The 25,355-nt window shown below is 45.7% G+C and overlaps 1 protein-coding gene and 1 long non-coding RNA gene across 4 annotated transcripts in view; both read right to left on the reverse strand.

The window, feature by feature from the left end:
- Nucleotides 1-25,355, reverse strand: part of LOC138950247 (uncharacterized) — a 796,434-nt gene that overhangs the window by 424,379 nt on the left and 346,700 nt on the right. Inside the window, exons 1-2 of one of the 3 annotated variants that reach the window (XM_070321980.1) lie at nt 21,230-21,387; nt 8,214-8,283 (exon numbers count right to left, since the gene is read on the reverse strand). The exons of 1 other annotated variant lie outside the window; for it this stretch is intronic. In XM_070321980.1, the coding sequence (XP_070178081.1) occupies nt 8,214-8,264 (51 nt within the window). In that variant the 5' untranslated portion in view covers nt 8,265-8,283; nt 21,230-21,387. Of the gene's footprint in view, nt 1-8,213; nt 8,284-21,229; nt 21,388-25,355 lie in introns of those variants that run through there. One more of the 3 variants, XM_070321981.1, reaches the window with a different exon arrangement.
- LOC138950097 (uncharacterized) overlaps nt 23,673-25,355 on the reverse strand; it is a 14,413-nt gene continuing 12,730 nt past the window's right edge. Inside the window, exon 3 of the long non-coding RNA XR_011450491.1 lies at nt 23,673-24,254. This is a non-coding gene — a long non-coding RNA (uncharacterized lncRNA). The remainder of the gene's footprint in view (nt 24,255-25,355) is intronic.

The raw sequence follows: 25,355 nt of genomic DNA on the forward strand, positions 1-25,355 counted from the left end.
TGGTCTGTCAAGCTCTCCTTGTCCCACGGTCTACAAACGTGACCTCAGTCAATACTCTTCTCTGATTGGTCACATCTCACACGTGACAGCACTGCATTGCACCAGTGACATTATTTCACCGTGCAGTGCCTACTCAAAGTTCGTGGCCCATGAAACTTTGTACACCTGCGTCACATAACTCCAATATACACTTATGTACAAATCCGTTTGTCACAGACAGTGACCTACCTGACGACCAGACAGTGACCTACCTAACGACTAGACACACAGACAGTGACCTACCTGACGACCAGACAGTGACCTACCTGACGACCAGACACACAGACAGTGACCTACCTGACGACCAGACAGTGACCTACCTGACGACCAGACACACAGACAGTGACCTACCTGACGACCAGACACATAGACAGTGACCTACCTGACGACTAGACACACAGACAGTGACCTACCTGGCACACAGACAGTGACCTACCTGACGATCTGACAAACAGACAGTGACCTACCTGACGACCAGACACACAGACAGTGACCTACCTGACGACCAGACAAACAGACAGTGACCTACCTGACGACTAGACACACAGACAGTGACCTACCTGACGACCAGACACACAGACAGTGACCTACCTGACGACCAGACACACAGACAGTGACCTACCTGACGACCAGACACACAGACAGTGACCTACCTGACGACCTGACACACAGACAGTGACCTACCTGACGACCAGACACACAGACAGTGACCTACCAGACGACCAGACATACAGACAGTGACCTACCTGACGACCAGACATGCAGACAGTAATCTACCTGACGACCAGACACACAGACAGTGACCTGCTTGACGACCAGACACACAGACACTGGCCTACCTGACGACCAGACACACAGACAGTGACCTACCTGACGACCAGACACACAGACAGTGTCCGTGGAAAAGCGTTGTGGTCTTCATTTCATTCAATAAAGGTGAATGTTTAGGAGTAAAAAGCCCGTGTGCGCGGGCTCTCTCTCTCTCTCTCTCTCTCTCTCTCTCTCTCTCTCTCTCTCTCTCTCTCTCTCTCTCTCTCTCTCTCTCTCTCTCTCTCTCTCTCTCTCTCTCTCTCTCTCTCTCCGTGTCTCTGTCTTTCTCTTTCTCTCTCTGTTCGTCTGTCTGTCTCTCCCTCCCTTTCTTTTTCTTTCTCGATCTCCCTACCTGTCTCTCTTTCTCTCTCTCTCTCTCTCTCTCTCTCTCTCTCTCTCTCTCTCTCTCTCTCTCTCTGTCTCTCTCTCTTTCTCTCTCTCTCTTTCTCTCTCTCTTTCTCTCTCTGTTCGTCTGTCTGTCTCTTCCTCCCTTTCTTTCTCTTTCTCGATCTCTCTATCTGTCTCTCTCTCGCCCCCCTCGCCCTTCCGCACACACGCGCGCGTATATATACACACACACACACACGCACACACACACACAAACAAACACACACACACATACACACACACACACACACACACAAACACACACACATCTATGTTTACATACACACATACACACGCGCGCACTCACTCACTCACACACATTAACATAAACCAACAGTGATACACACATAAACACAAACAAGCACGCACACACACACACACACACACACACACACACGCACACGCGCAAATACACACATGTATTTATGTGTGTTTGCGCGCGCGAGTGTGTGGGTGTGTGTGTTTGTGTGTGTGTGTGTGTGTGTGTGTGTGTGTGTGTGTGTGTGTGTGTGTGTGTGTGTGTGTGTGTGTGTGTGTGTGTGAGTGAGAGAGAGAGAGAAAGAAAGGGAGAGAAAGCGAAAGGAAGAAAGAGAGAGAGAGAGAGTCAACCGGAAAGCTCAGTACAGTGCAATAGTTTTTGGCGTGCCACCTCTCAGGTACGTTACAGAATGCTCCAGAATGCTCCCCGCAAACCCGCGTTTCCTAGACCATTCTCGGCGAGCGTTCGCAATTGTTACGCTTTAGTACCGAGCGCTTGCTAACGCTCGCGAGCGCCACAACAAAACTATGCGTTGCATAGAAAACGTTCGCAAACGTTCTGTGGCGCTCTGCCCATGCAACGCACCCCACATCACATCACACTGGACAATCACAAAACGGGCACCACGACCTGACACGCAGACAGTGACCTACCGGACGACTTGACACACAGACAGTGACCTACCTGACGACCTGACACACAGACAGTGACCTACCTGACGACCCGACACACCGACAGTGACCTGACGATCAGACACACATACAGTGACCTACCTGACGACCCGACACACCGACAGTGACCTGGCGATCAGACACACAGACAGTGACCTACCTGACGACCTGACACACAGACAGTGACCTACCTGACGACCACACACACAGACAATGACCTACCTGACGACCTGACACACAGACAGTGACCTATATGACGACCAGACACACAGACAGTGACCTAACTGACGACCAGACACACATACCTTGACCTACCTGACGACCACACACACATACAGTGACCTGACGACCAGACACACATACAGTGACCTGACGACCTGACACACAGACAGTGACCTACCTGACGACCTGACACACAGACAGTGACCTGCCTGACGACCTGACACACAGTGACCTACCTGACGACCAGACACACAGACAGTGACCTACCTGACGACCACACACACACAGACAGTGACCTACCTGACGACCACACACGCACAGACAGTGACCTACCTGTCGACCTGACACACAGACAGTGACCTACCTGACGACCAGACACACAAACAGTGACCTACCTGACGACCTGACACACAGACAGTGACCTACCTGACGACCACACACAGACAGTGACCTACCTGACGACCTGACACACAGACAGTGACCTACCTGACGACCTGACACACAGACAGTGACCTACCTGACGACCACACACAGACAGTGACCTACCTGACGACCTGACACACAGACAGTGATCTACCTGACGATCTGACACACAGACAGTGACCTACCTGACGACCTGACACACAGACAGTGACCTACCTGACGACCAGACACACTGACAGTGACCTACCTGACGACCAGACACACAGACAGTGACCTACCTGACGACCTGACACACAGACAGTGACCTACCTGACAACCTGACACACAGACAGTGACCTACCTGACGACCTTGTTTACATCACATCATACTGGACAATCACAGCACGGGCACCACGATCAGGCACACAGACAGTGACCTACCTGACGACCAGACACACAGACAGTGACCTACCTGACGACCAGACACACAGACAGTGACCTACCTGACGACCAGACCCAGACAGTGACCTACCTGACGACCAGACACACAGACAGTGACCTACCTGACGACCAGAGGGTTGCTTCCCTTGATCGTGCGCACCGCTGGGTTGCGACGTGTGACAATAATCTATATTTTCCAAGTTTATCGTGATTTTTCCAAGTCTGAAAGTTGCTGAGTTGGCGTGCGAGGGTACCAGCTGCGTGAAAATGTGTCTTGTCTGCTGTGTGCTGCTATTATCGTTGTTGTTCGGTCATTTGAGTGGGGTGAGTGCCTGTGTTCTCACGCCCCGAATTACCGGCATGCTTCAGTACAACATGGCGGCTCTCCTTGAACTTCGTGGTTCGCCACTCGTTACAAAACCGCCTACACTGGCCCTGCCATCAGAGATGAAGCCAAGAAAACGTGGAAAGAGAGGTGGAGTACGGCTAAGGAACAAGAAGAGAAAATGTAAGCCTGTCTTGCCAACTATCATCACTGGCAATGTACAATCACTCGTCAACAAAGAAGACGAATTCTCTGCCACAGTAAAGTACATGGATGTCTTCCACACCTGCAGCATAATGTGTTTTTCAGAAACATGGCTGAAGAGCACCATTAGTGACGACCATGTAGCAGCCGACGGTTTCAGTCTCTACAGAGGATCTAGGAGACAGGTCTAACGAATCGGGCAAAAAGAAAGGGGGCGGTGTCTGCGTCTACATCAACAAGCAATGGTGCAACCCAAACAACTCAGCAGTCAAGTACACACAGTGAGTGCACGGCCGTACTTTCTTTCTTTCTTTATTTGGTGTTTAACGTCGTTTTCAACCACGAAGGTTATATCGCGACGAACGGCCGTACTACTTGCCCAGAGAATTTACCAAAGTAATGGTTTCTGTCGTGTACGTTCCACCTTCTGCAAATGCTGCCGCTGCTGCTGACATCATCACCAGTCATGTGCACAACCTCGAAACAAGTGCTCCTGATGCGCTTAATATCATCACAGGAGACTTCAATCACTGTGATTTGAAGAAGTCACTTGGTCCCAAGTTTGAACAACACATTACCTGTACTACACACGGTGATCGCACGCTAGATTTGCTTTACTCGAATGTGCGTGGTGCTTACAACTGCCGCAAGTTGCTCCCCTTAGGCAAATCCGATCACTGTCTAGTGCATTTGATCCCGAAGTACATGCCTCTGGTGCAAAGAGTACCACCAGTTAAGAAGACAGTGTGTGTGTGGTCTGATGACGCGACTGATGCTCTGAGGGGGGCTTTGGATTGTACTGACTGGAGTGTGTTCACTGAAACGTCTGCTGATATTGATGAACTCACCGATGTTGTAACGGATTATATTTCGTTTTGTGAGGAAGTGGCCATCCCAAAAAAGACTGTGAAGGTGTACGCGAACAATAAACCATGGATTACCAAGGACATCAAGGCTGTCATAAATGAGAAGAAAATGAACTTTCAGGACAAAGAAAAACGAAAGAACATACAGAAGAAACTGAATACTGCGATACAGGAAGGGAAGAGACAACATACAGAAGAAACTGAATACTGTGATACAGGAAGGGAAGAGACAACATACAGAAGAAGCTGAATACTGTGATACAGGAAGGGAAGAGACAACATACAGAAGAAACTGAATACTGTGATACAGGAAGGGAAGACACAACATACAGAAGAAACTGAATACTGTGATACAGGAAGGGAAGAGACAATATACAGAAGAAACTGAATACTGTGATACAGGAAGGGAAGAGACAATATACAGAGAAAATAGAAGAACATTTCAAGGACAACAATATGAAGAGGGTGTGGGAGGGTATGAAGATGATGAGTGGGTACACGGGTAAGAAGGGTAGTGGCAAGGGTGGCTCTGTTCCAAGTGACTATGATGTGAACGATCTCAATGCGTTTTACAAACGGTTTGACAGGCATGATTTCAGCCAGACCAGGACTGAACTGACCGATCGACTCGTGAACACTCCTATGAATGAGCAGGGCGAAATCATGTCTGTGACTGAGGAGGATGTTGTGAAACAGCTCAAGAAGACTAATGCTAAGAAGGCAGCAGGCCCGGATGGTATCACACCAAAAGTCCTAAATTTTTGTGCTGAGCAGCTTTGCTCAATTCTCACTGTGATTTTCAACATGTCTCTGTCACAGTCAAAAATCCCATCCCTTTGGAAAACATCTTGCATCGTCCCAGTTCCAAAGAAAACCCCGGTCAAAGTGATGAACGACCTGCGACCTGTAGCATTGACTTCTGCTGTCATGAAGGTTCTTGAGCGACTAGTATTAGTGAAGCTTCAGGTGCTTACCGCGGAGTTTATGGATCCGTGGCAGTTTGCCTATAGAAAGGGTAGAAGTGTTGAGGATGCCGTTTTACATGTGTTGCACAGTATCTATTCTCATCTGGATAAACCCGGAGCATGTGTTAGACTGATGTTTTTTGACTTTTCTAGCGCGTTCAATACGATACAGCCTCACCTTCTTGCTGAAAAGCTACTGAAGATGAAAATTAGCGTTCCAACTGTATTGTGGGTCACAGACTATCTGACCAACCGACCCCAGTTTGTTAGGGCTGGTACAGTACCATCTAATGGCCCGAACACAAACACCGGTGCTCCGCAGACCGTGCTATCTAGTGTACTGTATACCAACACAGGAGCTCCGCAGGGAACAGTAGTGTCACCTTTTCTGTTCTCCCTGTATACTGCTGACTGCAGGAGTTCTCACGGGTCGTGTTTCATCGACAAATTTGCTGACGATACTGGACCTACAGGACAGATTACTGACGACAATGACACACACTACAGACAAGAAGTTAGCAGCTTTGTGGACTGGTGCGACGAGAATTACCTGGACCTGAACACAGGAAAAACTAAAGAAATGATTTTTGACACTAGAAGAAAAAAGGTAGCACACAAGCCTATCGTGATAGCTGGTGTTGAAGTCGAACAGGTTGAAAGCTATCGCTACCTAGGTGTAGTGATCGACAACAAGCTGTCTTGGCATGCCAACACTGACCAAATCTTGAAGAAAGCGCACACGCGCATGTACTGTCTAAGGAAGCTTAGATCGTTCTCTGTTCGTAATGACATCCTGCAGATGTTCTATCTGTCCACTGTTGGTAGCGTGTTGACATATGCATGTGTGTGCTAGGGGGGTAACCTTAGTAAACAGGATAGTGACAGGCTAGAAAAGCTAGTCAAGAAGGCTGGATCTGTTGTAGGCAGGAAACAAGAGACCATTGAATCAGTTTGCCAGAGACGACTGACTGACCGACTGACCTCAATTTTGGCTGACGAGACACACCCACTGAAACCTGAATTTGACTCTCGACGCATTGACAGGAGTGGTAGACTGAGGACTATGGTTGCTAGAACGTCACGTTTCCGCAATTCTTTTGTTCCCAGAGCTATCCATGCTTTCAACCAATCACATGTTAGAGGCCTCTATCATGTTTCTCTGTCATAATTATTACTGTACTCTGTTGCTGGGTTATCTGTAATGTATGTATTTTTAGTAACTGTATTACCGTAGTCCAAATGTGCGGTGTTCTAGTCGACATGTGGTGCTTTGTATACCTTGTGTGTGCGTGGATGTGGAGGTGGACTCTTGGACGTCTTTTTGTTATTGGAATTATGGTTTTTGTTAAATTGTATTGCTGTTGCTGTTGTTGTTGTGTGAGTGAGTTGTGTGTTGGCAGACTTGACTTGACGGATGACTGTTTGCGTTAGTGAGACTGTGATCATTTTTTTTAGTATGCATTCTTATTCTTTTGATTGGAAATGAGTATTGTTACAACATAATTTCCATATGGATTAATAAATTTGAGTTGAGTTGAGTTAACGACCTGCCAGCCTCCGTATCGTCCCACCTCCGCTTGTTCGCCGACGACTGCCTGCTCTATAGGGAAATAAACTCCTTCACGGATCACCAATCCCTGCAACAAGACCTCAGACACCTCGAAGAGTGGGCGGTTACCTGGGGCATGCGCTTCAACGCCTCTAAATGCTATATCCTCAGTATAAACAAATCCTCTGACTTCTACTACCAACTGGACAACAGCATCCTCCAAAACGTTAGATCCACACCCTACCTTGGCATTCTCCTCTCAGACGACATGAAATGGAGCCCCCACATTTCTTCTATCACTAAAAAAGCTAACTGCACCCTTGGCTTCCTTCGCCGCAACCTCCAACGCTGCCCGCCTCGTTGCCGTCAGCAGGCCTACCTCTCCCTTGTGCGTCCCCTCCTGGAGTATGGGGCGGTTGTCTGGGACCCCTACCTGAAGAAAGACATTGACTGCATCGAACGCGTACAACGCAAAGCGTCGAGGTTTATCACAGGCGACTTCAGGTCGTCGACCCCCGGCAGCGTCACCAGACTCCTAGAGAAAACTGGACTCCAACCTCTGCAACAGCGACGTCAACAACTCAGTCTGACGTTCTTCTATAGGGTGGTTGAGGGGCTGGTACCGGCACTACCATCACACCAGTTCTTAACTGAGCAGAAGCAAGGCCGTAAAATCAGGCCAGTGAGACACTCTGACCATCACACATCCAACATCGTCTCACAGTATTCAAGAAACAATTCTAGACCCTATTCAGTGCCCCAAGGCCGCACTGATCAGTTTAGGAACTCCTTTTTTTGTGAAGACGGCACAAGACTGGAATCTACTTGAGGACAATATTGTAACCTCCAAAAGCATTGGCATCTTTAAAGCCAAGCTAGCAGTCGTCCACCACCATTAGGCTGCCGCACTCTCCCCCGCTGCATTTATGCCAGTCTTCTGGTACCCAGCAGCGTAATCATCAAGATCAAGATCAAGATCAAGACCAGACACACTGACAGGCAGTGACCTACCTGACGACCAGACACACAGACAGTGACCTACCTGACGACCAGACACACAGACAGTGACCTACCTGACGTGGTGTCTTGGGTCTGGCCCCGCCTCCTCCCTGCTGGCTCGCCATTGTGCTCGCCCTGTCTCACCTGAAACACCAACACCATGTTTCATGATCAAAGCCGCTTTGCTATACACATAGTACGTTAAACATAATCAATTTATAACGGGTCTTTAAACCCCAAACACGGCATGGGATGAATACAACCCGTGTATGATACAATTAACACAGACAAATTATAAAAACAAAAAAAGCAATATAATTATATTGCTACACTTTTTATAGCTCAACCAAAAATGTAAACGCTTGCAATAAACAACATAAGGCCAAAGTCGTATTTTATGTTTGGTTTCTAGCGTTTTATTCTGGCCACGCAAATTGCACACCGTACACACGCGTGTATGTCACTGAGAACACATCCCATTTTGCACTCTTTGATGTTCTCACAAATTGCTTCGTAACTATGCTAAATAACGAAATGAATTTAATTGTCTTTTCTTCATCCACTCTTCTGCCAAAGGTCATGATAGTCTTCGCTAACTTAAAAGTAAATTTGTTCCAGATTCACCGTGAAAAAGACACGTTGCATGATTGAATACACGTATTTTAATATTATTTTTCAGCTTGTCATTTTCCAAAAAGTACGTACATTCATGGGCCGTGCCAAGACATTGACAACGTCAGGTAGCATTTGTAAATCGGTTGGTCCGCTATTCTGTAGTTTGATTAAGATTGCCTGAGAAGCTGGTGATATATAGTATTTTCTGTGTACATTATCCCTCGGTACGTTGTGCATGTCTGTGTTACGTGAGACTAAAACAGTCAGTTGCTTTTTCAAATAGTGAACAGCTAGCTCGCTTTCGCTCGCAGTTCAATATTAAAAAAAAACAACCCTTGTAAATCTGGTACGACACAGCAAGCCATGTTGTATTCTCTATTTATCTCGTACACAAAAGTTGCAAAGTTGTGCCTATTGTGATTTTTCGTTGATTTTGTATTTTGTCCCTTCTGTTTTTGCCCGGTCAATTTTAAGGGTAGTCTTTTTTGAGCGGCTGTCACAAGATCCTTGTGAAGGACATCTTTAATCCGAATGGTGATCCAGATAGTCAAGTGGACGGCTTTGAATTTCACAGAAAACTTGAATGAAATGACACGGGGATTAGCGAGAAGAAGTTTCAAAGTCTTTATTCCAATCCAACACTCGACATTACACCTCTTTGTGAAAGAGGGGGGGGGGGGGGGGGGGGGGGTATACAAACTCTACCAAACTTCTTGCGTGATGTTCAGGACAGGTTCACACACACAAAGATTGAACGATGACAACAGTAGTCACACACACAGACAGATATGATACATGCACCTCGGGCCTGATAGCGTCTCAGTCTGATAAACATCCGGGTTACGATCGACTCATGCCAGGTCGTGGAGGTTGGGTTGGAGGTTACGAAACGGGTTGGGTGGGGGGTGAGATCCCTACCTGATCTGCTGTTTCCCACTCTAGCTTGTGAGGCCAAGTGTCACAAGCACCACCCAGAAAGCAAGCAACGTGCCGGCAGACAGACAGACCGTGGCCATTGTAAGATAGGTCGGTCGTTGAGTTCAGGAGAGGAGAGATGGGTGGGGGAGATGGGTGGGGGTGGACGGGTGCCTGTCACTTGGCAAATACTCGTTTTGGTGCGTACTGATAAACATAACACAGCAATGGGGAAAGAGGTGGGGGAAGAGAGAGAGAGAGAGAGAGAGAGAGAGAGAGAGAGAGAGAGAGAGAGAGAGAGAGAGAGAGAGAGAGAGAGAGCGAAAAGAGAGAGAGAGAGAGAGAAAGAAGAGAGAGAGAGAAAGAGAGAGAAAGAAAGAAAGAGAGAGAAAGAAAGAAAGAGAGAGGGAGAGAGAGAGAGAGAGACAGAGAGAGAGATAGGGAGAGAGAGAGAAAGAGAGAGGGAGAGAGAGAGAGAGAACAAGAACAAATCTTTATTGTCTAAGGCCACATCCCCTTACAAGAATGGTTAAAATAACTGTAATTGTATGCACAGCTATGAACTATAACCAAATCATGCATACAATTTAACAAACACAATAAAACCCGTATCACAAATGCCATATCACTGAACCTGATTAATAAGGGTTTGTCTCTTCTCTGACATAAAGAACACGAGATTGTCAAGTATTTCACTCGAAGATCTTTATACAAGGGACATGAAAATACAACATGGTGTTCATCTTCTTCATCATTTGTACAGAAAGGTCAGTTTCTAGTCGTTTTGTTTGGTGTGTACCGAAACTTGTGAGCGTTGATTTCAGATACTCCTGCGCGGAAACGAGTTAGAGCAGTTCTGTACTTAATGTCTTCAATCGATTCAATATATTTCTCTTTCTCCATGCATGTTTTGTAACAGTTATAAATGTCAAAACGTCCGCTGCTTTCTAAATAAGAAAATCATTCTTGACAAAAACAGTCTGGTAATCGCCTTATAAACTGTCTAACAGGCGGGGAGGGGTGGAAGGGGGGTCGAGCGTTACATGAACCGCTGGGTTGTGTCCCCTTGGCTGGTTCACGCCACTCTGCCCGCCAATCAGATATCATTTGTGCTGTCAGCCATACAGAGACCTAAACAAGGTAGCATGTTACAACTTTCTTCGGTCGAGTTGCATTAAACCTTATTTACGATTGTCGAGCTCGAATGAAGCGCACATGCTATTCCAACAGAACATTGTTAGTATCTTAACTCCACTATCGCAAAATCACAAAAACAACAACAACAACAACAACAACAACAACAACAACAACAACAACAACAACAACAACGTATAAGTACTGTATAAAGTGACTTCGTTCTGTGTAAATTTAATGTTTTACTATCACATGTTCACAACGTGCATCACAAGCGTCTCATCCACATTCTCTGTATCGCTTTGCATTATCACAAAACTTAATTGTGTTGTGAAATCAAAGCCTTTTACAACGACTAGAGCCTTCACAGTCAGCATAGACGACTAGAGCCTTCACAGTTAGCATAGACAACGACTAGAGCCTTCACAGTTAGTATAGACAACGACTAGAGCCTTTACAGTTAGCATAGACAATGACAAGAGCCTTTACAGTTAGCATAGACAATGACAAGAGCCTTTACAGTTAGCATAGACAATGACTAGAGCCTTCACAGTTAGCATAGACAACGACTAGAGCCTTCACAGCCAGTATAGACAACGACTAGAGCCTTCACAGTTAGCATAGACAACGACTGGAGCCTTCACAGTTAGCATAGACAACGACTAGAGCCTTCACAGTTAGCACAGACAATGACAAGAGCCTTTACAGTTAGCATAGACAACGATTAGAGCCTTCACAGTTAGCATAGACAACGACTAGAGCCATCACAGTTAGCATAGACAACGACTAGAGCCTTCACAGTCAGCATAGATAACGACCAGAGCCTTCACAGTCAGCATAGACAACGACTAGAGCCTTCACAGTTAGCATAGACAACGACTAGAACTTTCACAGTCAGCATAGACAACGACTAGAGCCTACACAGTCAGCATAGACGACGACTAGAGCCTCAACAGTTAGCATAGACAACGACTAGAGCCTTCACAGTCAGCATAGACAACGACTAGAGCCTTCACAGTAAGCATAGACAACGACTAGAGCCTTCACAGTTAGTATAGACAACGACTAGAGCCTTCACAGTCAGCATAAAAAACGACTAGAGCCTTCACAGTCAGCATAGACAACGACTAGAGCCTTCACAGTCAGCATAGACAAGACTAGAGCCTTCACAGTTAGCATAGATAACGACTAGAGCCTTCACAGTCAGCATAGACAACGACTAGAGCCTTTACAGTTAGCATAGACAACGACAAGAGCCTTTACAGTTAGCATAGACAACGACTAGAGCCTTCACAGTCAGCATAGATAACGACCAGAGCCTTCACAGTCAGCATAGACGACTAGAGCCTTCACAGTTAGCATAGACACCGACTAGAGCCTTCACAGTTAGCATAGACAACGACTAGAGCCTTCACAGTTAGCATAGACAACGACTAGAGCCTTCACAGTTAGCATAGACAACGACTAGAGCCTTCACAGTTAGCATAGATAACGACTAGAGCCTTCATAGTTAGCATAGACAACGACTAGAGCCTTCACAGTCAGCATAGACAACGACTAGAGCCTTCACAGTCAGCATAGACAAGACTAGAGCCTTCACAGTTAGCATAGACAACGACTAGAGCCTTCACAGTTAGCATAGACAACGACTAGAGCCTTCACAGTTAGCATAGACAACGACTAGAGCCTTCACAGTTAGCATAGATAACGACCAGAGCCTTCACAGTTAGCATAGACAACGACTAGAGCCTTCACAGTTAGCATAGACAACGACTAGAGCCTTCACAGTTAGCATAGATAACGACTAGAGCCTTCACAGTTAGCATAGACAACGACTAGAGCCTTCACAGTTAGCATAGACAACGACTAGAGCCTTCACAGTCAGCATAGACAACGACTAGAGCCTTCACAGTTAGCATAGATAACGACCAGAGCCTTCACAGTTAGCATAGACAACGTAAAGAAACAGGAAGAAAGAAACAAGCGCTGGGTGGTATGTATGTATATGGGAATGTGTATGTATATGGGAATGTGAAGGCGAAACAACAATTACGAAAACCAGGTCTCTGAATCGCTCTACCCATACACACACTTACACACATACACCACCACGCTTGTCTCGATTTCCAGTCAATGTTAAAACTTGTCTAAATGTAAAAATCCATTGGTGACAATCTGCTTTGACACAGCAAGCCAGGTAGTTATCTCTATGTACACGACACTGGCTGTACAATGCAGGCCCTACAGGTAGTATTGTCTATGTACACGACACTGGCTGTACAGTGCAGGCCCTACAGGTAGTATTGTCTATGTACACGACACTGGCTGTACAATGCAGGCCCTACAGGTAGTATTGTCTATGTACACGACACTGGCTGTACAGTGCAGGCCCTACAGGTAGTATTGTCTATGTACACGACACTGGCTGTACAATGCAGGCCCTACAGGTAGTATTGTCTATGTACACGACACTGGCTGTACAGTGCAGGCCCTACAGGTAGTATTGTCTATGTACACGACACTGGCTGTACAGTGCAGGCCCTACAGGTAGTATTGTCTATGTACACGACACTGGCTGTACAATGCAGGCCCTACAGGTAGTATTGTCTATGTACACGACACTGGCTGTACAATGCAGGCCCTACAGGTAGTATTGTCTATGTACACGACACTGGCTGTACAGTGCAGGCCCTACAGGTAGTATTGTCTATGTACACGACACTGGCTGTACAGTGCAGGCCCTACAGGTAGTATTGTCTATGTACACGACACTGGCTGTACAATGCAGGCCCTACAGGTAGTATTGTCTATGTACACGACACTGGCTGTACAATGCAGGCCCTACAGGTAGTATTGTCTATATGTACACGACACTGGCTGTACAGTGCAGGCCCTACAGGTAGTATTGTCTATGTACACGACACTGGCTGTACAGTGCAAGCCCTACAGGTAGTATTGTCTATGTAAACTACACTGGCTGTACAGTGCAGGCCCTACAGGTAGTATTGTCTATGTACACAACACTGGCTGTACAGTGCAGGCCCTACAGGTAGTATTGTCTATGTACACGACACTGGCTGTACAGTGCAGGCCCTACAGGTAGTATTGTCTATGTACACGACACTGACTGTACAATGCGGGCCCTACAGGTAGTATTGTCTATGTACACGACACTGGCTGTACAATGCAGGCCCTACAGGTAGTATTGTCTATGTACACGACACTGACTGTACAATGCAGGCCCTACAGGTAGTATTGTCTATGTACACGACACTGGCTGTACAATGCAGGCCCGACAGGTAGTATTGTCTATGTACACGACACTGGCTGTACAATGCAGGCCCTACAGGTAGTATTGTCTATGTACACGACACTGGCTGTACAGTGCAGGCCCTACAGGTAGTATTGTCTATGTACACGACACTGGCTGTACAATGCAGGCCCTACAGGTAGTATTGTCTATGTACACGACACTGGCTGTACAATGCAGGTCCTACAGGTAGTATTGTCTATGTACACGACACTGACTGTACAATGCAGGCCCTACAGGTAGTATTGTCTATGTGCACGACACTGGCTGTACAGCGCAGGCCCTACAGGTAGTATTGTCTATGTACACGACACTGGCTGTACAATGCAGGCCCTACAGGTAGTATTGTCTATGTACACGACACTGGCTGTACAGTGCAGGCCCTACAGGTAGTATTGTCTATGTACACGACACTGGCTGTACAGTGCAGGCCCTACAGGTAGTATTGTCTATGTACACGACACTGGCTGTACAGTGCAGGCCTTACAGGTAGTATTGTCTATGTACACGACACTGGCTGTACAATGCAGGCCCTACAGGTAGTATTGTCTATGTACACGACACTGGCTGTACAATGCAGGCCCTACAGGTAGGAGTACCCGTGTACCCGGGACCTTGTGTCGTCTCAGACTACTGCACATCCGGGTTGCATTGTACTTATAGCGGGCGATATCAGGGGAAGGGGTGCAGCATGTGACTCGTGTAAGCCAGTACTGCCTGGCCTGTTTTGTTCAAAACGTTAGCCTTTTTGGGACGTGTGTCGTAATTTGAGCTCTATGTCTCGCTCATTCTCTGTCTTGGTGTTTCTCTATGTCAGTCTGTCTGTCTGTCTGTCTGTCAGTCTGTACTAGCTGTTTGTGTCTCTCTCTCTATCTCTATTTCAGTCTGTACTAGCTGTTTGTCTCTCTCTCTCTATCTCTATTTCAGTCTGTACTAGCTGTTTCTGTCTCTCTCTCTATCTCTATTTCAGTCTGTACTAGCTGTTTGTGTATCTCTCTCTATCTCTATTTCAGTCTGTACTAGCTGTCTGCTGTCGGTCTGTCTGTCAGTCTGTACTAGCTGTTTGTGTCTCTCTTTCTACCTCTATTTCAGAAGGAAAATAATGTTGTTTGTATAATGCGCTTCTTGCACATACATTTATAATTTTCTTCATGTTATTATGTATTTATGAAACGATTTTCCTTTTTAAGTAGTTGTAGAAGTAGTATAAGTAGTAGTAGTAGTAGTATTAATATGTAATTAATATGTAAAGCGCGGAGAGCACAGTTACTTGTGGTTCGCGCTATATAAGCTCTTCATAATAATAATAATAATAATAATAATGATAATTGTCAGTAAGTACTGGTGTCACATGACTGATGTGAACCAGTTGATTGGCTAATGGCGATGCGCTAAAACTGTTAGCGCACTCTTGGAGTGCGCTAACTTTTCCACAGAGCGTATTCTTACGCCCTTTACCTAAGCAAGACTGTGCTCTCATCCTCAGAATTAATTACTGACATGTAGCTTTAATATTCTCCACAATACCAAATGACCATAAATTCCCTACTTCTCAATTAAAGCAGAAGTGGGGTTTTTTCTGACAGATTGCATGTGCCTGTGCCACAGTGGGGCTGCCACTGATCTAAAAATAGAAGCCGCTGGGTTTCATCTAATTCTCGCCGACTTGCATAGATTTTTCTCATCGTGTTAGTGGCATGTAGCCTATCATCCACATTACCAAATGATGAGTTAATATAAAATTCCCACCCGCTAGCAGAAAACACAAGTGTTATTCCGATAACGTACCAGCTAGACCAGTTTGGAAGACTGACTCGATCGACTCTGTCATACGTAGCCGCACTGACTACACTGAAATACGACTGCATCAGTTCAGTAAATGAATGGTTTCCGAATTATTATTTCAAGGCAAGAACAATCGTAATCGAAAACGTGTAGGGTTCAGAACGTTCTTACCATTATAAGACTTATTACCAGCGTGCCTCGTGCGTGCAGACTCAGTCAGTGCAGACTGCATGCAGTGGTTTGATTGCCCTAGCAGACGACATAAACCCCGCTCAGCAAATTAACATGTTGGGCAAATGTGAACGAAAAAACGATGGGGATATAATACGTGTAATGTTCAGAGCATTCTTACCGTTCATATTTAGTATCAGACTCCCCGATGAATGAAGATACAACACGAAAATATGCCACATTTGTTTTGAAAATGTGCGAACCGTCGAGTCCCGCGGCTTCGAGTCAATTCAAGGGGAGTCACTCCGCACAGTCAATCCGTCGAAGCTCGACTGGAGGTTTCGAATCGCAAATAATGAAGAGCACAGCCCTTTCTCCGAGTTCAAATGAGGTCTCTCTGAAAGATCATCACTGTTCAGATTAACGCTACACTGGAATTTACCAACAGAAATTAAAATGCGTGTGACGAAAGCACGACACACTTGAGACACCCCACACAAAAGTAGATCTTTACTGTACACGACCTGACCACACAGTTATGCCTATTCAAATGCGCGTTGCAAAATGTGCGCTTGGAATCTTCTTTTTTCTATGGCGGTACTGACAATATCGTTATTGAAACAATCCCAGTGCACTAAGGGATTTATAGAGCAAATCTCGAAAATAATTATTGAACTCAGCGCTATGCGCTTCGTTCAATAATGAATTTTCTCGATTTGCTCTATAAATCCCTTAGTGCACTGGGATGTCTCAATAACTTAAATTGTAGTAGTAGTAGTAGTAGTATAAGTAGTAGTAGTAGTATACGTAGTAGTAGTATACTACTAGTAGTAGTTAAGTAGTAGTAGTTGTAGTAGCATAAGTAGTAGTAGTAGTTGTACTTGAAGTACCATACGTAGTAATTGTAGTTGTAGCATAAGTAGTAGTTGTAGTTGTAGCATAAGTAGTAGCAGTAGTAGTAGTAGTAGCGTAAGTAGTAGTAGAATATTAATCGCTTTTTAGGGCGAGGGTCAGATGCACACACAGACAAAACACAAAATATCTCTGTTCATTCTTATAACCCTCAAAACATTTTTTAAAAAAGTAATTGTGTTTGTCATCGTCACTAGTTGTCAAGGGGAAGGTTAAGTCAACTAATACGTACGAAAGTCACAGTTTTCAATTGCTTCGTGCGTCTTTGTTTCTTGACCAGTACTCTTGATTTTGGTACCGTTGTGTTCCTAAGACTCTGCACTTGCCTTTGATATAAGGCTCACTGTGTATAACTGGATCAAACACGTAATAATCACTAATAAATAAACTAATTAGTTTTTTTTTCATATTAAGGTACATACAGCGACTAATTGGAACCTGGCAGTGTGGAGGGTATCACCGCAGTAGTTGGTCTACATCCTTTCGTACCCGTCTACGTATGTTTGGTTTTAATTATCTGCAAGAGGAAGTAGATCTTTTGGAAAATATGAAATGCAAATTTGGAAAATATGAAATGCAAATGGCGGCTATAATTAATATTTTGTTGATATCTACTTCCTCTAGCAGATAATCAAAGCTTAAGATACGTAGACGGATACATGAGGATGTAGACCATCTGTTGCGGTGATACCATCCTCTCTGCCAGGCTCCAATTAGTCGCTGTATCGGAAAAAAAACCTATTTACTTAATTTATTAGCGACTACCGTGTTTGATCCAGTTATACACAGTAAGCCTTGTATCAAAGGACAGTGCAGAGTCTTAGGAACACAACGGTACCAACATCAAGAGTACTGGTCAAGGAACACAACAGTACCAACATCAAGAGTACTGGTCAAGGAACACAACGGTACCAACATCAAGAGTACTGGTCAAGGAACACAACGGTACCAACATCAAGAGTACTGGTCAAGGAACACAACGGTACCAACATCAAGAGTACTGGTCAAGGAACACAACGGTACCAACATCAAGAGTACTGGTCAAGGAACACAACGGTACCAAACTCAAGAGTACTGGTCAAGAAACACAACGGTACCAACATCAAGAGTACTGGTCAAGGAACACAACAGTACCAAACTCAAGAGTACTGGTCAAGGAACACAACGGTACCAACATCAAGAGTACTGGTCAAGGAACACAGCGGTACCAACATCAAGAGTACTGGTCAAGGAACACCACGGTACCAACATCAAGAGTACTGGTCAAGGAACACAGCGGTACCAAACTCAAGAGTACTGGTCAAGGAACACCACGGTACCAACATCAAGAGTACTGGTCAAGGAACACCACGGTACCAACATCAAGAGTACTGGTCAAGGAACACAACGGTACCAACATCAAGAGTACTGGTCAAGGAACACAACAGTACCAACATCAAGAGTACTGGTCAAGGAACACCACGGTACCAACATCAAGAGTACTGGTCAAGGAACACAACGGTACCAACATCAAGAGTACTGGTCAAGGAACACAACGGTACCAACATCAAGAGTACTGGTCAAGGAACACAACAGTACCAACATCAAGAGTACTGGTCAAGGAACACCACGGTACCAACATCAAGAGTACTGGTCAAGGAACACCACGGTACCAACATCAAGAGTACTGGTCAAGGAACACAACGGTACTAACATCAAGAGTACTGGTCAAGGAACACAACGGTACCAAAATCAAGAGTACTGGTCAAGAAACACCACGGTACCAACATCAAGAGTACTGGTCAAGGAACACCACGGTACCAACATCAAGAGTACTGGTCAAGGAACACCACGGTACCAACATCAAGAGTACTGGTCAAGGAACACCACGGTACCAACATCAAGAGTACTGGTCAAGGAACACAACGGTACTAACATCAAGAGTACTGGTCAAGGAACACCACGGTACCAACATCAAGAGTACTGGTCAAGGAACACCACGGTACCAACATCAAGAGTACTGGTCAAGGAACACCACGGTACCAACATCAAGAGTACTGGTCAAGGAACACCACGGTACCAACATCAAGAGTACTGGTCAAGGAACACCACGGTACCAACATCAAGAGTACTGGTCAAGGAACACAACAGTACCAACATCAAGAGTACTGGTCAAGGAACACCACGGTACCAACATCAAGAGTACTGGTCAAGGAACACTACGGTACCAACATCAAGAGTACTGGTCAAGGAACACCACGGTACCAACATCAAGAGTACTGGTCAAGAAACACCACGGTACCAACATCAAGAGTACTGGTCAAGAAACACCACGGTACCAACATCAAGAGTACTGGTCAAGGAACACCACGGTACCAACATCAAGAGTACTGGTCAAGGAACACCACGGTACCAACATCAAGAGTACTGGTCAAGGAACACCACGGTACCAACATCAAGAGTACTGGTCAAGGAACACCACGGTACCAACATCAAGAGTACTGGTCAAGGAACACCACGGTACCAACATCAAGAGTACTGGTCAAGGAACACAACGGTACTAACATCAAGAGTACTGGTCAAGGAACACCACGGTACCAACATCAAGAGTACTGGTCAAGGAACACCACGGTACCAACATCAAGAGTACTGGTCAAGGAACACCACGGTACCAACATCAAGAGTACTGGGCAAGGAACACCACGGTACCAAAATCAAGAGTACTGGTCAAGGAACACCACGGTACCAACATCAAGAGTACTGGTCAAGGAACACAACAGTACCAACATCAAGAGTACTGGTCAAGGAACACCACGGTACCAACATCAAGAGTACTGGTCAAGGAACACAACAGTACCAACATCAAGAGTACTGGTCAAGGAACACCACGGTACCAACATCAAGAGTACTGGTCAAGGAACACCACGGTACCAACATCAAGAGTACTGGTCAAGGAACACAACGGTACTAACATCAAGAGTACTGGTCAAGGAACACAACGGTACCAAAATCAAGAGTACTGGTCAAGAAACACCACGGTACCAACATCAAGAGTACTGGTCAAGAAACAAAGACGCACGAAGCAATTGAAAACTTTGACTTTCGTAGGTATTAGTTGACTTAACTTCCACCTTAAGCAAATGGGGTACCAAACTATTGGTTTCTGTTTCTTATGAACATACAGTGGACGCCGCTTAATAAAACCGCGGTTAATAGAGCCAGCCGCTTATAAAAGCCGATTTCAGAAGGTCCGGATTTATCACTATATCTTATGTATTAGAAAAAGCCGGTTAATAAAACCAACCCGCCGCTTATTAAAGCCAGTTTTCCCTAAGAAATCACGTAGTTTGTGACTAAAACTCACATTATCTTGTTCTGATGTGGAAGACGACTAACAAACACACATTCATAAAATCGTTCTTCTCTGACGAGTAATGGTTCGTGACGGTGACAGTGAAATTATTGATGTACCGAAGTGATCAAAGTACTCGTACATGTACATAATTAAAACAAAAGTTCAACATCCTTCGTGAAGTTTTGTTTAGATTCAAACAAGTGTAAATGACGAAAGAAAGTGACTGAGTGACGTAAACAAACGAGAAGATTTTTTTTTCTTTCGAAAATGACGTATTCCTGGACCGCCGGTTAATAAATCCGCCGCTTATTAAAGCCATTTTTCGTCGGTCCAGAAGTGGCTTTATTAAGCGGCGACCACTGTATTTGGCAGTTTTTGTGACATCAGATTGGTACATTTTGATTGTGAGCATGAAATGTGAGCGTCCCATTTTTTGGGCAGTGGGAACAAGTGGGTAGGGTTTAATCTTAAGGCAGACTTAATAAAAAGTGAATTTGAAGACTCCCCAAGACACGAGCGATGCTTAGCTGTACACCCTTTATTACTGCATGTAAACTGCACATAGACAGTGCTAGCCGAGACTGATGTAAGTTTGTCTCCTGTCTCAGTTCACATTGTAAGCTCCATGCTTAAAGCTATTTCTATTAGAATCCCGGGAGGTTTATTGCCTCAAAAAAAAGTAGACACATCCAAAGTGTTAGACCGATACTAGAACTATAAAGGCAATACAGTCAAACACAGGCGTTGTGAAGATGTGTCCTGGCTATCTGAGGTATGATCAGCATGGAAGACGTTCAGTGCAATATTTCAGTCCTGCTCACACAACTAACGACGTCAGCCTGATTTGTCAGGACTGAAGATCGAAGATCGAACTGAACACCCATAGAAGGAGACATGAAGTTCCCGATACTCACGTCAACATCAAGAGTGACTGGACATCAAGAGTGACTGAACATCAAGAGTGACTGGACATCAACAGTGACTGGCAGAACTTTACATATGAAATGAAACACAACCTGAACACGTCTCTGCTGTGGTTGTGTCGACAAATTCACACAGACACAGACTGGGTTCTGACAACACAGGTCGTAACAATATATAGGCTTCAGCGCTGACACACGATACGTGTACCCGGACTCTCGTGACGTCACGCACGACTGCTCATCCGGGCCACGATGAACTCATACTGGGGCAGAAAGACAGCCGCGTACTTTTTGTAATCTGATACATTCAACGCTATGGTTTCTGGGGAATTTAGCCTCAGTAGATCGTTGTGGCTATAAGGGGAAGAAGGGGGGTAGTGGAGGAAAAAACAGCGCTGTGCAGGCAGATGTAAACGCTCTCAACCAGTTTTATGCACGCTTTGATAAGCATGACTTTAGCGATGAAAGGGAGACAATTAGAGAAAAATTGACTAGTGACAGTCACTGTGGGCCTATGGAAGGGGAACCCCCTATCGTAGTGACAGAGGAGCAGGTGATGAGGGGGTTGAAGAAGGTGAATGCTAGCAAAGCGGGGGGATCAGACGGGATGAAGCCTAGAGTACTCAAACACTGTGCAGAGCAACTTAGTTACATTCTTTCTGTTATTTTTAATTTATCTCTTAGTGTTAGTAAAGTACCAGCACTGTGGAAAACTTCATGCATTGTGCCTGTTCCAAAGAAAAAATCTGTACAGATCATGAACGACCTGAGGCCTGTAGCACTGACTTCTGTGTGCATGAAAGTTTTTGAAAGAATTGTCCTGTTTAGGCTTAGTGATTTTGTGAAAGATTTTATTGACCCATGTCAGTTTGCTTATAGAAGAAACAGGAATGTTGATGATGCAGTGTTGTATGTTCTTAATAAGATTTATTCTCATTTAGACAAGCCGGGTTCTTACATTCGTTTGATGTTTTTTTACTTCTCCAGTGCTTTTAATACCATTCAGCCACATGTAATGGCAGACAAGCTTTGTAAGATGAATGTTCCAGATTCCACCATTCTCTGGATCATGGACTATTTGACGAAGAGGCCTCAGTTTGTGAAAATGGGAGATGACCTAGTGTCTGACACTGTGTGCACGAACACAGGCGCCCCACAGGGCACAGTTCTCTCTTCTTTTCTTTTTTTTCTTTGTATACAGCTGATTTTAGTACCTCTGGCGACTCATGCCCCATGGCAAAGTTTGCCGATGACACTGGACTGGTTGGACTAATGACTGACGATGACGACTCTGACTACAGGCGGGGGGTAGATAAGTTTGTTGGGTGGTGTGATGATAATTATTTAGAACTTAATGTAGGCAAGACCAAGGAAATGATTATGGACAATAGGAGGAAGGGTATAGTGATTAAGGGGGAGGTTGTAGAGAAAGTAGAGCAGTATAAGTATTTGGGAATAATCATAGATAATAAGTTGACATGGAAGCCCAATACTGATGCTATTGTGAAGAAGCTCCACTCCCGCCTGTACTTTTTGAGAAAACTCAGATCTTTTAATGTTAGACAAGAGATTCTCCAGATGTTTTATACTTCAACCTGCAATAGTGTGCTGTACTTTGGATCCGTGTGTTGGAGTGGCAGCATCAGCAAGCAGGACAGGGATAGATTAGAGAAGTTCATTAAGAAAGCAGGTGGGGTAGTTGGGAGGAAGCAGGACACTTTTGCATCAACGCAGGAACGACGACTGACTGACAGGCTACAGAAGATTTTGACCGATGACACGCACCCACTCAGACCTGAACTTGACAGCAGACGGATGGACAGAAGCTTTAGATTTAGACAGCCATACACAAGAACCACACGCTACAGAAACTCATTCATTCCATCTGCAATTCACATCTTCAACTCTCAGGTGGGGTGCTAGGTGCTGGTTCTGTCGCTCTGACAACGGCATAATCTTTACATCCTTTTATCAGTTGTTTTTCTCTGTTGTTAGTTATATTGACTTATAGGATACAAATGTGAGAAGATAATGTGGTTAAAGTGTGATAAGGTGATAATGTGATATAATTTTTAAACAGGCAATGCATTGCTTCTATTTGTAGGCTTATTTTAGTAAGTGTGTGGGTACAATGTTTGCGTGTAACGATATGATGTGAATATGCGATGTGAATGTTACTACATGCATGGTTGATTGATTGATTAATTGATTGATTTTACAGACACACAGTCAAGCTTGTAATTTCTCTTTTAGAGATGAATAAAGATTATTGTATTGTATTGTATTGTATTGTATTCTATTTATATTTAACACTGACACACCAAATTGTATACTTTAGTTTGCAAGTGAATCGTTATCATACAAAATGACGTTATCAACTGTTTCGCGCAAATCGTGTAATATCTATTTTTGCGGAAACCTCCCGAAGAAATGCAATCTCAGCGGCTTCCACCTGCAGCATTTTTGTTTGTTTGTTTAACGCCCAGCCGACCACGAAGGGCCATATCAGGGCGGTGCTGCTTTGACATATAACGTGCGCCACACACAAGACAGATGTCGCAGCACAGGCTTCATGTCTCACCCAGTCACATTATTCTGACACCGGACCAACCAGTCCTAGCACTAACCCCATAATGCCAGACACCAGGCGGAGCAGCCACTAGATTGTCAATTTTAAGGTCTTAGGTATGACCCGGCCGGGGTTCGAACCCACGACCTCCCGATCACGCGGCGGACGCCTTACCACTCGGCCAACCGTGCCGGACCTGCAACATAGTCGTGCTTGTTTGGAATGTGACGTCCTGTACTTCGTCAGTCACACCTATCTCAAAAACTAAGCGTCGCACAGAACCAACGCCCTTCCATTATGTGTGGTCATCCCGTACCGTTCTGGTCGAACGCCTGGAAGAGGAAGAGCATCTCGGCGAGCGCCAGGTGGCCGTCGTGGTCTCGGTCAGCGTCCTGGAACAACCTGTGAGCCATCTCGCCTGGAGACAGTCCGCCACACTGGCTAAACCTGGGGTGAAAATAGTTTCCTTAGTTATAATAATTTACAAAAAGTAAGAACCACAGAAACGACAATCACTCTCCCCCATGTTCCCCCGCGGAGAGGCACACCAAGGTACGGCCCACATCCTACAGGATGGCAGGAGAGGCACAACAAGGTACGGCCCACATCCTACAGGATGGCAGGAGAGGCACAACAAGGTACGGCCCACATCCTACAGGATGACAGGAGAGGCACAACAAGGTACGGCCCACATCCTACAGGATGGCAGGAGAGGCACAACAAGGTACGGCCCACATCCTACAGGATGGCAGGAGAGGCACAACAAGGTACGGCCCACATCCTACAGGATGGCAGGAGAGGTACAACAAGGTACGGCCCACATCCTACAGGATGACAGGAGAGGCACACCAAGGTACGGCCCACATCCTACAGGATGGCAGGAGAGGCACAACAAGGTACGGCCCACATCCTACAGGATGGCAGGAGAGGCACAACAAGGTACGGCCCACATCCTACAGGATGGCAGGAGAGGCACACCAAGGTACGGCCCACATCCTACAGGATGGCAAGAGAGGCACACCAAGGTACGGCCCACATCCTACAGGATGGCAGGAGAGGCACAACAAGGTACGGCCCACATCCTACAGGATGGCAAGAGAGGCACACCAAGGTACGGCCCACATCCTACAGGATGGCAGGAGAGGCACAACAAGGTACGGCCCACATCCTACAGGATGGCAGGAGAGGCACAACAAGGTACGGCCCACATCCTACAGGATGGCAGGAGAGGCACACCAAGGTACGGCCCACATCCTACAGGATGGCAGGAGAGGCACACCAAGGTACGGCCCACATCCTACAGGATGACAGGAGAGGCACACCAAGGTACGGCCCACATCCTACAGGATGGCAGGAGAGGCACAACAAGGTACGGCCCACATCCTACAGGATGGCAGGAGAGGCACACCAAGGTACGGCCCACATCCTACAGGATGACAGGAGAGGCACACCAAGGTACGGCCCACATCCTACAGGATGGCAGGAGAGGCACAACAAGGTACGGCCCACATCCTACAGGATGGCAGGAGAGGCACAACAAGGTACGGC

This window comes from Littorina saxatilis, linkage group LG16, assembly GCF_037325665.1.
Source record: "Littorina saxatilis isolate snail1 linkage group LG16, US_GU_Lsax_2.0, whole genome shotgun sequence".
Taxonomy (NCBI): Eukaryota; Metazoa; Mollusca; class Gastropoda; order Littorinimorpha; family Littorinidae; genus Littorina; species Littorina saxatilis.